The sequence below is a fragment of the Lissotriton helveticus genome, chromosome 7 (assembly GCF_964261635.1).
Source record: "Lissotriton helveticus chromosome 7, aLisHel1.1, whole genome shotgun sequence".
In the NCBI taxonomy this organism is placed as follows: domain Eukaryota; kingdom Metazoa; phylum Chordata; class Amphibia; order Caudata; family Salamandridae; genus Lissotriton; species Lissotriton helveticus.
Window position 1 is genome coordinate 64,438,821 of NC_136068.1, and position 12,974 is coordinate 64,451,794.

A 12,974-nucleotide genomic window follows, 5' to 3' on the forward strand; every position below is an offset into this window, starting at 1 on the left:
TGGTCGCAGCTCATCTGCGCAGGTTAGGGGTTTCAGTCTTCCCCTACCTCGACGACTGGTTGTTGATGGCGGGCTCGCCCCAGACAGTCGTCAGCCACCTCCAGACTACGGCAGATCTCCTGCACCGGCTGGGGTTCTCCATCAATGTGCCGAAGTCACACCAGTGCCCCTCTCAGAAGCTCCTTTTCATCAGAGCGGTTCTCGACTTGGCACGGTTTCGGGTTTATCCACCCAAACAGCGGGTCCGGGATATTCAGGCTCTGATTCCCATCTTTCAGCTGTTCTACCGGGTCTCGGTCAGGTTGACGCTGCGCCTTCTGGGGCTGATGGCCTACTGCATCACGCCAGGTGGCGGATGCGGGCTCTGCAGTGGGACCTGAAGTTTCAGTGGGCCCAGCATCAGGGCAACCTGTCCGACCACATCCTGATCTCGGAGGGCACTGCGAGACAGCTGCAGTGGTGGCTCACGGACCGCGATTGGGTCAGCGGCAGATCCCTCTCCCTTCCCCAAACGGAGCACATAGTTGAGACGGACGTGTCCCTCCAGGGCTGGGGTGGCCACATGGGAGAGGCGGAGATCAGAGGCCTCTGGTCTCCGGCGGAGGCCCGGCTCCACATCAACCTGTTGGAGTTACGGGCGATTCGCCTTGCACTGAAGGCATTCCTCTCCTCTGTCCGGGGGAGTGTAGTGCAGGTGTTCACGGACAATACCACCGCCATGTGGTACTGCAACAAACAGGGCGGGGTGGGGTCGTGGACCCTTTGCCAGGAGGCTCTGCGCCTCTGGCAATGGCTGGAACGCCAGGGCGTGACCCTGGTGGATCAACACCTGGCAGGTTCTCAGAACGCCAGGGCGGACGAGCTCAGCCGTCGGTGCATGATGGATCACGAATGGCGTCTGAACTCGGACGTGGCGCAAGGCCTCTTTCAGCGATGGGGAGAGCCTTGGTTAGATCTATTCGCACCGAACGCGCAATGTCATCAGTTCTGCGCGTTGGAATTTCCAAGGCGGCGCTCGCTCGGCGACGCTTTTCTTCGCGTGTGGAGTTGCGGTCTGTTGTACGCCTTTCCGCCTATACCACTTCTGCCCAGAGTGCTAATGAAGATCAAGCGCGACCGGGCCCAAGTCATCCTTGTGGGTCCGGACTGGGCACGAAGGTACTGGTATCCAGAGCTACTCAGTATGTCAGTCGATCCCCCGGTTCGTCTGCCTCTTCAGGAGGACCTTCTGTCGCAGCAACAGTGGACGGTCCTCAACCCGAACCTGTCCAGACTCCACCTCCATGCTTGGAGATTGAGCGGCGACAGTTGAGGCCATTTGACTTGCCTCCTGAAGTCTGTAACGTCATTCTGGCAGCCAGGCGTCCCTCCACAAAGTCGGTATACGCCTGCAGGTGGAACAGATTTGTGGCATGGTGCTCAGCAAAGGCTGTGGATCCCCTTGCTGCCCCTCTCGCTGAGGTTCTTCTCTCCCTTCTTTCTCTTGCCCAGCAGGGCTCTGCTCTGGGCACTATCAAGGGCTACCTTTCTGCCCTTTCAGCCTTTCTGAGGCTGCCTGATCAACCTTCTTTGTTCAAGTCCCCTATTGTAAATAGATTTCTTAAGGGCATCACACACACGTTTCCTCCTGTTCCGTTTGTGATGCCTCAGTGGGACTTGAACCTGTTTCTTACATTTCTGATGTGCGCTCCCTTTGAGCCACTTCACAACTGCCCTCTCTGCCTTCTTACTCTGAAGACTGCTTTCCTGGTTGCCATCACCTCTGCCAGGAGAGTGAGTGAGCTCCAGGCCCTTTCTTGTACTCCACCTTTCCTTTCTGTCCATCCGGACAAAGTGGTGTTGCGTACTAAGCCATCTTTCCTGCCTAAGGTTGTCACGGCCTTCCACATCGGGCAGTCTATCACCTTGCCAACCTTCTTCCCGCCACCGCATCCCTCTAAAGAGGAAGAGCGGCTCCACTGTCTGGACCCAAAACGTGCGCTCTCATTTTACTTGGATCGCACACGCCAGTTCCAGGTGGATGACCAACTCTTTGTTGGTTACGTGGGCGCTAAGAAGGGGAAAGCGGTGCACAAGAGGACCATCTCCCGGTGGATCATCTTATGTGTCCAGGCATGCTACTCCTTGGCTAGAAAGGAGCCCCCTGTTGGATTACGGGCTCATTCCACCCGAGCCACGGCGACTACAACTGCCCTGGGCCGGGGGGTGCCCTTACAGGACATCTGTCAGGCGGCTACGTGGGCATCACTGCACACGTTTGCAAGACACTTCTGCCTGGACAGCCAAGTCCGGAGGGATGGCTTCTTTGGCCGTTCTGTCCTCCAGGACTTTCTGGTGTAATTATTGGTTTGCAGACCCACCACCGGGGTTGGTATTGCTGGGGTATCTATTCTAAGGTAAGGAATCTAATACTAACGTGTCTCTTTCAGATGCACAAGTTACTACTTGTGTAACGATATATCTGTAAGAGACATTAGTTAGTATTAGATTCCTTACCGACCCACCCATCCTCCCCGTTCTGCGAACCGATATCTAGGGTTAGGGTTACCCCCTTTCAGGGCCCTAGTTTCAATGGCACCAGTGTTGGTTTTTAACATGGCTCTGCGTTTCTGGCGCGGAAAAGCTGTGTTTAAGAACTGACGTCAGCACGCGGAGGCGGCGTCTAAGTACTCCGACGACGTCATCACGGCGCCCACGACGCCGACGACGGACGCGGAGCTGCAGACGACGCCTACCGACGCGCAAGGGTACTGCTACGCAAAAGTTTCCGGATCCAGTCTGACGCCTGGGGATATTCTAAGGTAAGGAATCTAGTACTAACTAATGTCTCTTACAGATATATCATTACACAAGTAGTAACTTGTGCTACAAAACAGGACAAGTCAGGGTGCTGTGAGAAGCTGACAGCAACAACATGTTTTTAATTATTTCTTGTTTCCATAAAGGTTATTAATTGTATTTGTTTTCATACTGATTGATTTTGCAATTTGTGATGGTTTTTATCAACCGAAAGCAAGTTAATAAACTGAACTAAACATTTCTTATCTGGTCAATCAGGCAGTAGAAAGATGGTGCTTCTTTGTAGTGAGTAGGCGAGCAGATACGGAATGTGGAATGGCTGCAGTGAGTGTGGATACTTCTACAGCTGCACTACACTGCCAACAGAGTACAGGCAAGACAGAAGCCTTGTGGCCCCGTGGTCAGGTATAGAGGAATAATAAGTAATACGTTTTCCAAGGGTGTACTAGTTACAAATGCGCCTGTACCTGCGAGGGCGAGTGAGGATCTGGACTCAAATAATCCACCAGTCTTCCTGTTTAGACTTTAAGAAAAGTGGGATGGTAAAAAAACTATTTTACTCAGTCTGGAGCAGGGAAAGCCGGGTATAAGGTTAATAGAATACGAGAGAGAATCACACCATGCAAGGGACGCCCCTTCAGACGAGAACCCCTCTGCATGCCCGGAGTGGATGTGAATGTAACAAGTCCGGGGCCCTGTAAGAAAAAGTGGCAAGGTGACATTCAATACATTTACAAGGATCACACAAGAAGGAATGGGACTCCCTGGGTTCTTCAGAGCAGAAAGCAGTGAAGAGCACCTAAAGCAAGAGGAAAGACTGGGAGGCCCAGAACCGCCCAGAGGAGAATCAGGAAAGCAGCTGGATCAACTAAGGATCATGAAGCACAGGGATTTAGCAGGAAAATAATTAAGACAAACAGGAACGAGAGGAAACACGAACCAGGTAAAGGGACAAAACCGCAAATGTGGAGGACCACCATATAGCGACAAATTAAGCGAGTGCAAGTGAAAAGTTGTCAGTCCCCATCTTGCTAGTTTGTGGCCTTTTCATAGTTACCAGGAGGGGCTGCGCCTCTCCACTGGTCCCGACCTGGAACTGTCGGTTCTTGACCTGTGTGTGAGCTGTGCACCAACAGCTGGTAGTCCACGGCCTCAAATCCTTCTCTATCGTTTTGATAATCTCACCAACAGTAACAAACAGACTTCCAACTATGTATCTTCCCCAGTATGACCCTGGATTAAATCCTGACAAAACCCCTTTAGTGCATTACAACACAACGTGAAAGGTTTACTGCAGTAGCCCCAGTGCAGGTGCAGAAGTAGGAGCTTGTTTTACATGATTGAAGACTTTTGTCATCTCATCAGACTAATTCAAGGCTTCCGGATTGTTCTCCTTGGCTTGAAGTGGTCATACCAAGGTAGCAAATCCCATAATCCGTTGTGTACAATATCTGCCAATCTCCAAAAAGGTGTGTACCTGAGAGGTGGTCAGGGGTTGAGGCAGTTTAGACGGCTTCAATCCGGTCAGTCGACAAATGGCTTTCCCCAGCCAAGATGTCATGACTTTACTATCGCACACAGGTAGACAAAAAATATAATTTCTTTTTGGAAGCCGCATGCCCCTTCTTTGCTTATTCAGTGAGCAATTAGAGGGAGTCAACCTTGCTTTGTTCAAAGGTGGCAGAAGCAGATAGCACATCATCAACACAAGATGTTTCTAGACCCCTTGGGGAAAAATTGGGGTGTGGAGATTTTAAAGCTTTTAAGAAGTTGTGAACTTGATAAACCCATGTGGGTGTCTGCTGATTCAGGAAGCAGAGGGGTGCTGGCGTTCCCCGTGTATTGGGATGGAAAAGGAAGCGAATCACCGGTCTACAACAATGAACAACCACGCAGCGGCTGAGATACATGAAAAGATAGTAGTGGGGTTGGGTACCAATGGGAAGTTAAGGTAAGCATACTACTGATCTCCAGGAGGTCTTTGGCAAAGCGGCATATGTCTTTCCTTGCCTTTGTCATAAGTGGAAACGTTACAGGTACTCACAGTGGACCTAGGCATTAAAGGGTCTTGTGGGTTACAGGGTAGTTTTCACTTGGTGTTTACCATCATCATTATGGTGTCACTTCAAAGGTTACACCTCAAATCATTTGCAAGTTCAGACTACAAAGTAGAAGAAACTTGTTCAAGGATTCTGACATTTGTGTTGTACATGCAACAGTTTATCAGATTCAAACAATAAAACTAAATTCATCATTTTCATTAGTATGGAACCTTGCGAAACACTCAATCAGAAGACTGTACAGATCAGATCCCACCGCAACAAATTTGCATGTGACTTAGAGTTTCACCAGAAGTCATGTTTGTCAGTTATAGGAACCAAAAGTAACACAACCAGAAACAGTAATATAGCGAGGAACTCTTGTATTTGATTTGCCAATTGCATCACTGGACAAGTTGAAGATAGGTCTAGGAGGAAATTGAAATGTTTGAGGACAGATCAGCTTGTACCGGTGTATTGATCATCAATTGATCATCATGGTCGTTCTGTCTAAGTCCCTGGTTATTTGCTCTACAGCGTGCATCTGAAGCTATCTCGTTTATTATTACAAAAAAAACGAAGAGGGGTGCCCAATATTGGAGGCCTTGCGATGCTACCGTTAACTGTGCCAGTAACCCACTTGGCCTCCACATTAGATCATTAAACATAATTTGTGGGGTGCAATTGCTATGTTTATCAAATAGTCAGAACATTAAATATTTCTGTCTCTCACTTTATTTTTATACAATTCCTTAAAAACCTTGTTTACTTTGGTATTAAGCTCATCATTTAACATTAGTTCAATCATCTAAAAGAATTCATTAGAATCACAGTGAAGTTGTCACTACAAACACTCCTCAGACTTAGTTAAAGCAACTGTGTCCGTAAATGCCTTAATCCTTACAGCAAAGAAAATCTATCCTCAAAGATCATAGGACAGGGGAGGGAGCAGAGATCTTTGCCAGTGGTGTCTTATCATTCCAGGATTACGCCCATTCATGAGTCACAGCCAACGCGTGTTTCATAGTGTGCTACCTCTTCATCAGGGCTGTACAATATCAGTCCTATACTATCTTCTAAAATCATGATTGTCGCCTCCCAGGAACTTGAACATATAATGCTAGCACTCCCTAAATTCCCAACCTTTTTCTTACCATAGCCAGTCAGAGGAGAAGACAAGTGACATAAACTTTAGATAGTGGTGTTAGCAGGTAAATGACTTTCTCGTGTGAAGAGTGCAGAATAAGAAAAGTTACTACGGTGGGAGATTCACACACTGACCTACCTTGATTGAGAGTTGGCATGAAAATGAGGCCTGTGTCTAACAGTTCGTGTACCATGCACTTTCAAAAACACACAGATGTATAAGTCTAGAGAATATTTTTGGTGTCTGCAGTTGGTGATAACTTACTATTAATTAATTTGTTTCAATGTGTGGTTTCTTAACTCCTTATCTAGATTAGAATTTCTATTCTGTACCTTCTCAGATGATTTGTTACAAATCTAAGTAACATATTTTTTGCAGTAAAGAGACATTCTGGAAAGAAAAGACAAGAAAATCACTTAACTAAATTCTTCTAATAACATTTTAATATTCTGTCTTTAAAAAAAAAAAAAAGAAACAAACACTCTCACCATCCCATACAAATGCCCACCACTTAACACACATCTGAAAACTAAGCTGTCCTGGTTGTGTTGAAACCCTTTTTGTGTCAACCTCTGTAATGCTCCTGTGACCTTCTAAAGTGGCCGGGTACTCTCACACACTTTGACTTAGATCACATGCCTGGCTGCCGTGGCGTATGGCTAAATTCTGCCTGCAGTATATGGTTCTCCAGTGTGAATGATGCCTTTAAGTATCTTCTCCTGCTTATTTATACCTGTTTTCTAATTTCTGTCTGCAGTCCCTCTCTGAGCAGCTGAACCTAGCTTTTGAGCTGGGGGCCTGGACCCATGCCTTTGAGATCTGCAGCCGCCTTTACTGTGTATGTTTGAAGAGTCTTACCCAGCGTAATGTGAAAACGGGCTTCAGCCGTGAGGTGAGGCGCCGGCCGATATACCATTCCTACGAGAGCATGGCCCCCTATTTAAGGTGAGCAACCAACAGGGACAAAGGTAACCTGTTTGACGACAAATGAAACAAATAAAACATATTTTCTTTAAATCCTTTTTTTTTCTTCTAGCAAGCCCCTGTCTTCCTTTTCTTCCATTACCCCCACGTCCCTCGTCTTAGAAGCTGTTATTACTCATGGGGTGGTCCCACCTCGAGACAGTGATACAACTCAGAAGAATGCTAGAGTGTCTGTTGTCATTCTTCCTGTTTTTTTCTTCCTATGTCTGACTGAGACGAGGACTTGGCATTTGATGGGTCCTCTACCTGGCTTGCGCCTCCATCTTCACGCGTCATTATCCGCCACTGCCTATCATGGGCTCCAAGGGCATGCAACGTGAGGTTGTGGGAGGAAGAAAAGGGCTTCTAGGAATAAGTCAGATTTTTTCTGGAATGTTGGGTATTTCTTCTGAGTATATGGGAAGCCCCTCTCTGACTTTCAGAAGAACAATACTCAATCCTCTTTTGTCCGTCATGTAGGAAGACTCTTTGTAGCAGAAGCCATGCTACCAAGGAATGGGCTAAAAGTAGCTGTTATTATATGCTAATACTTTAATAGTTAGCTATTTGAAATGTGTAAATATTCTGCTTGCTGGAGGTGCCATTTAGAGGGCTCTTCCTTTTCAATCTCCTGCACCCTCTCTACTAGTCCAGGAGGTTAAGGGTGCATCAGAGCAAAGCCTGGCATTCAACTGATGCTAGACTTTACCATGTGGTTGCAGGGCTGATTTATGCCTTTCTGCAGGATGGATACTAACCAGGGTTCACCTCCTGAGCCTCTGTGTCAGAGGATGGGTTGAAGAAGTTGCTGTGACGATTAAGAAGGGATAATATATTGACAGAGAGCTCCTTTCTGGGATTCTGAGAAGAATACATGAGGTTATGGGTCTTCAAGTGATTGAGACGCTGGCTCATCCTCTGATCCTGTTCTTTGCCAATTTAATCAAGCTCATTCACTGACATTACCATTTTATTAGCATGTTCATGATGTTTTACTGAGGAACTGGAGGGATCCTGACAGTATCAACCTACCCAGAGATTTGGCATGGCGGAACACCAGTGAAGAAATGGAAAGAACCATTCCTAAGTCTGGCCTCTCTTGTAGATAGGTTGACTGTCCTTTAATAAAAGGCCTGTTTTGATTCCTCTCGTGCAGTTTGTACCAGGAATCATGATGTCTACACTTCGCAGTTCAGCTCATAGGGATTAATATATTATTATGTCTGTATTTGTCCCTTTCTCTTCATCCACAGAAGCAGATGAGGACAATGAATAGACTGCATCGGGGAAGGTCATCTGGATCTTCCCCAAATAGGACACTTATCTCACCGTTTCTCAACAGCTTGGGTGATCAGATGGGCTACTCTACTAATTGAACCTTCAGAATAGTGAGATAGAAACGTACAAACACATATTATACATCTCTGCTATCGGTGTCACTGCTATTGACTGTGGCTATATCGCTTCAACTATTACAAATTAGAACATTCTACACTTGAATTCTCTGGTGCATTCGCTCGTTTTCTGTATTACAGTCTGAGACGGTTGTAACTAAAAATTGATTCACTCCTACAATTCAATATACTTAGACAAGCACTGATCTGTTACAAATGTTGAGTACTTCTGAATTCATTAAGACTTTTTCCTCCTTCTCTTCCTAGAGCAGCAACTCTAAGGGTTCAAAATCTTTTTATGAAGCATCAAGGAAAAAGTGTGGCTCTATTCTTCACTGACTCTAATTTCCCTTTAAAACACTTAGGGGGTCATTATCATAGCAGGCAGATCACCACCGACCGTATGGCGGTGGCGATCCGCCCGCCAATTCCCACCGCCCGCCTACTATTCCCCTCGCCATATTACGATGGCGGGGGGACCCCGGCGGACGGAAAGACCATCCGTCGGTTTTCCGCCAGTCGGACAGGCGACCGGGTGAAAAAGGGCACAGATATGGGGTTGGGGGAGTGGGGGGTGCACATGGGGGTACCTCTGGTATCCCCCTGCATTTGCATGCACAACGTGGCAGGCACCGCGCGTTGCCTGCCAAGTTGTGCATGCAAATGCACAACTTGCCTTTTTTACATTGCGGCGGGTGCTGGTGAAGGCACCGCCCGCCGCAATGTAAAAAACGTGGGCCAGTGTGGCGGGCGCATCCTAATCTCAGTCACGGGACCGCCGCACATATGGAGGGCGGTCACTTTTGCCGTTACGGCGGCCATCGTAATACACCCCTAAGGATCTCCGTGCTCTTCCTCAATGCTGCGCTGACTTCATGAATTTCAAAATCTTTATCAGAAGTTCCCATTCAAAAAACTTGGAATACCCTAATAATGTGCGCAAAAGAAAATCACAATGAATGCGGAAAAATGAGTAATTGCATGACTTGACATTTCCTTGAGGTAGTTCCACATAGGATCTGGCTGCTTCTTGGGCAGGGTTTCACTAAGTCCATCAAGTTTAAATTTGTGAGGCAGCAGCTTAAGCTTCTCTTAAAGCGCCTGTACAATTTTCAGAGTCTGTAGTTGGAATGGTTTTCTTTTGGACAGTTCTGTTTTATCTTAAATTTTGTTTTTGTTTCTGATAAAATGACTGGGTGTTGCAGCAATAGTGGTTTCAGGTGTTCTGTTTTTCATAGTCGAGGCCCAGTTCTTGTTGTGGTACTCCTTATAAGTAATGACGGGGAGGAGGGCGAAGGGGGCTCTGGGATAAAATCTCAGTTACTAGATAATAACTATTACTGTTAGCCCTATATGTCCTCTTCACAATCATTATGACTCTCCCTTGACTGACTGCTTTCAGACCAGCTCTCCCACCAGATAGGTCAGAAGGAATGTTGGGAATGCTAGTCTGTTACAGCTCCCAGCAGGATGGGCGAAGCTTGTTTTCTTGCATGGTACTTATCTTTTATTTCCTGCCTTGTGGAGGGACCACCTCATGAGTAATGGCTGTGACGAAGATGAGTAGGACTAAGTGAAATGAAGATTACATGTAAGTAATAGTCTCCTCTCTCCCATCAATTTCTGTCTTCAGGACACGTAGGAAGAATGTTTATCAGGGTGATGTCTTCACTAGAACACACCATTGTCTCAAAAGTGCCTTATTAATGCAACTGGTGATGTCATTTGAGATGTCATCAATTATGTCATTGGACATGTCAGGAGTAATGTCATGTGAATTTCTGTAATTTGTTTTAGTTCTAAATGTTAATGTTGTTACTGACAATTTCACCAAACGATAGCATTACTTTAACCTTTCTTTTTTTCAGTAGTTTTAAGGTTTTATTTTTAAAAGAAAAACAGATCTTTTTTATCACACCTAACTATAACGCTACTTTAACCATATATATATGATCAAGACGTAAAGCTGAAACGCATTGCTGTGTGACTGCAATAAAGAAATTTTGCAACGTACCACTGGTGTTGTCGTCCGTATATCTTCTTAACCAAGAAGGTAGTGAGCTGCAATATATATATATATATATATATGTTCGAGGCATATGAGCTGCAGATCGTATACTGTGCATTAGATCGCCACCTGGTGTTGGGCTCGGATGATTGCAGGTTGTTGTCTTCTTGGAAGAAGTCTTTGTAGTCACGAGATAGGTGACTCCTCCCTTGGACAATACTGCGCATGGTCATCGACTCCATCCTCCGATTCTTTTTTGCCATGATGGGAAATGATGGAGTTAGTAGAAGTAAAGATAAAGAAAGGATGTCCATGTGTGTGCATCTAATTAGGATGATGCAGCTCTACATGCCAAGAACAGATGCATACTGGTAAGTAGCATATTCCGTTTGAGGCATATGAGCTGCAGATCGTATACTGTGCATCGATTGTGCAGCAGTGTCTCCCCTAGCGGTGGTCGCCTGTATCCGTTGCAGTATTCTGAAACAGTGTTCTAAGGACAGCTTGGCCTACTGCAGCTTGCTGCTTGGCTTGCACATCAACACAATAGTGTTTGGTGAAGGTGTGTATTGTAGACCATGTGGCTGCCTTGCATATGTCCTCTAGTGGTATATTTCCTAAGAAAGCCATAGAGGCTCCTAGTTTGCGAGTAGAGTGTGCTCTAGGAGGAACTGTTAGTGTACATTTAGCCTTTTGATAGCATATTTGGATACACTTTACAATCCACCTGGCAATTCCCCCCTCAGAGATGGGGTTGCCTTTGTGTGGACGAGAGAAAGATACAAATAATTGTTTTGTCTTTCTGAAGGTTTTGGTCCTATCTGTGTAGTATAACAGGGCTCTTCTAACATCCAAGGTGTGTAAAGCCCTTTCTACAACAGAGTCAGGGTTTTGAAAAAACACCGGTAGCTCTACTGATTGGTTTAGGTGAAAAGGAGTAATAACCTTTGGCAGGAATTTTGGATTAGGCCTAAGAACCACTTTGTTAGTGTGTATCTGAAAAAACGGTTCTTGTATTGTGAATGCTTGTATTTCGCTAACTCTTCTGAGAGAGGTGATGGCCACAAGGAAAGCAGTTTTCCATGTTAGGAACTGTAATTCACACTTATGAAAAGGCTCGGAAGAGGGTCCCATGAGTCTAGTCAGGACCACATTTAGGTTCCCTACTGGAGCAGGTGGTAACCTAGGTGGGATTATAAATTTTAATCCTTCCATAAAAGCTTTGATAGCAGGAACTCTGAATAGAGATAGATGTTGTCTATTCTGTAAATAAGCTGCTATTGCTGCCAGATGCAGTCGAATGGAAGAATAAGCTAAATTGGACCTTTGTAGGTGTAGAAGGTAGCAAATGATATTTTGGATGGAAACATCCAGTGGATCAATGTGATTATTGTTGCAATATATTGCAAATCTTTTCCACTTAGCGGCATAACACGCTCTGGTAGTGGGTTTTCTAGCTTCTTTAATTATATTCATAGAATCTGGTGGTAGGTTTAAGTAACCAAACTCTAAGACTTCAGGAGCCAGATTGCCAAATTCAGTTGGCTTGGTTCTGGGTGTCTTATTTCTCCATGGTTCTGTGTTAACAGGGAGGGCGTAAGCTTTAATTTTTGATGTGGAACTAGTGAGAGATCCAGCAGTGTGGTGAACCACGGCTGGCATGCCCATGTGGGCGCTACTAGTATCAGTTTGAGAGACTGTTGTCTGAGTTTGCGCACTACTAGTGGAATGAGTGGGAGAGGCGGAAAAGCGTAAGCAAATCTGCCTGACCAGTTAATCCATATTGCATTCCCCTCCGACCTTGGGTGTGGAAACCTGGCGGCGAAGGTTGGGCATTTTGTGTTCTCGTGGGTGGCAAACAGATCTATCTGTGGATGCCCCCATATTTGGAAGAATGGCTGAAGAACTTGTGGATGTATCTCCCATTCGGGAATCTTTTGTGACTGTCGACTCAACAGATCTGCTATCTGATTGTGAATTCCTGGAAGGTGCTCTTCTGTCAGATGTATGTTTTGAGGAATGGCCCATCTCCAGATGTTTTGTGCGAGCTGGGACAGTTGCAGAGTGTGTTTCCCCCCTGTTTTTGTATATAGTACATGGCGGTCATATTGTCCGTCCGGATTAAGACAGCTTTGTTTTGTACTTGTACTTGAAATGTTTTGAGTGCTAGGAAAATTGCTAGCAGTTCTAGATGGTTGATATGGAACAGTTTTTGTTGGTTGTTCCATTGGCCTTGTGTGGTATAGCGTAGGAGATGGGCTCCCCATCCTGTGAGGGATGCGTCTGTTGTGAGCACTATCTGTGGAACAGGGTCTAGGAACGGCCGTCCCTTTGTAAAATTTTTGGTGTTCCACCATTGCAGAGAGCGATATGTACGGCTGTCCACCAACACCAGGTCTGTGAGCTGACCTTCAGCCTGATTCCATTGTTGTGCTAGACATTCTTGTAACGGTCTCATTTGCAGTCTTGCATGTGGCACTATAAAAATGCAAGACGCCATCATTCCTATTAGTCTCATGAACACTTTGGCTTGGAGAGACTGCTGGTGTTGAAAAATGGAGACTAAGGTCTGAATGCTCTGAATCCTGGCTGGACTGGGATACGCTAGAGCTGTAGGTGTGTCT

At 45.9% G+C, this 12,974-nt stretch overlaps 1 protein-coding gene across 3 annotated transcripts in view; it reads left to right on the plus strand.

Annotated features, from left to right (window-relative positions):
* The window catches only part of LOC144768064 (protein mono-ADP-ribosyltransferase TIPARP-like), a 121,773-nt gene that overhangs the window by 78,429 nt on the left and 30,370 nt on the right, over positions 1–12,974 (plus strand). For all 3 annotated transcript variants that reach the window (XM_078651437.1, XM_078651435.1, XM_078651436.1), the window contains exon 5: positions 6,743–6,930. In XM_078651437.1, the coding sequence (XP_078507563.1) occupies positions 6,743–6,930 (188 nt within the window). The remainder of the gene's footprint in view (positions 1–6,742; positions 6,931–12,974) is intronic.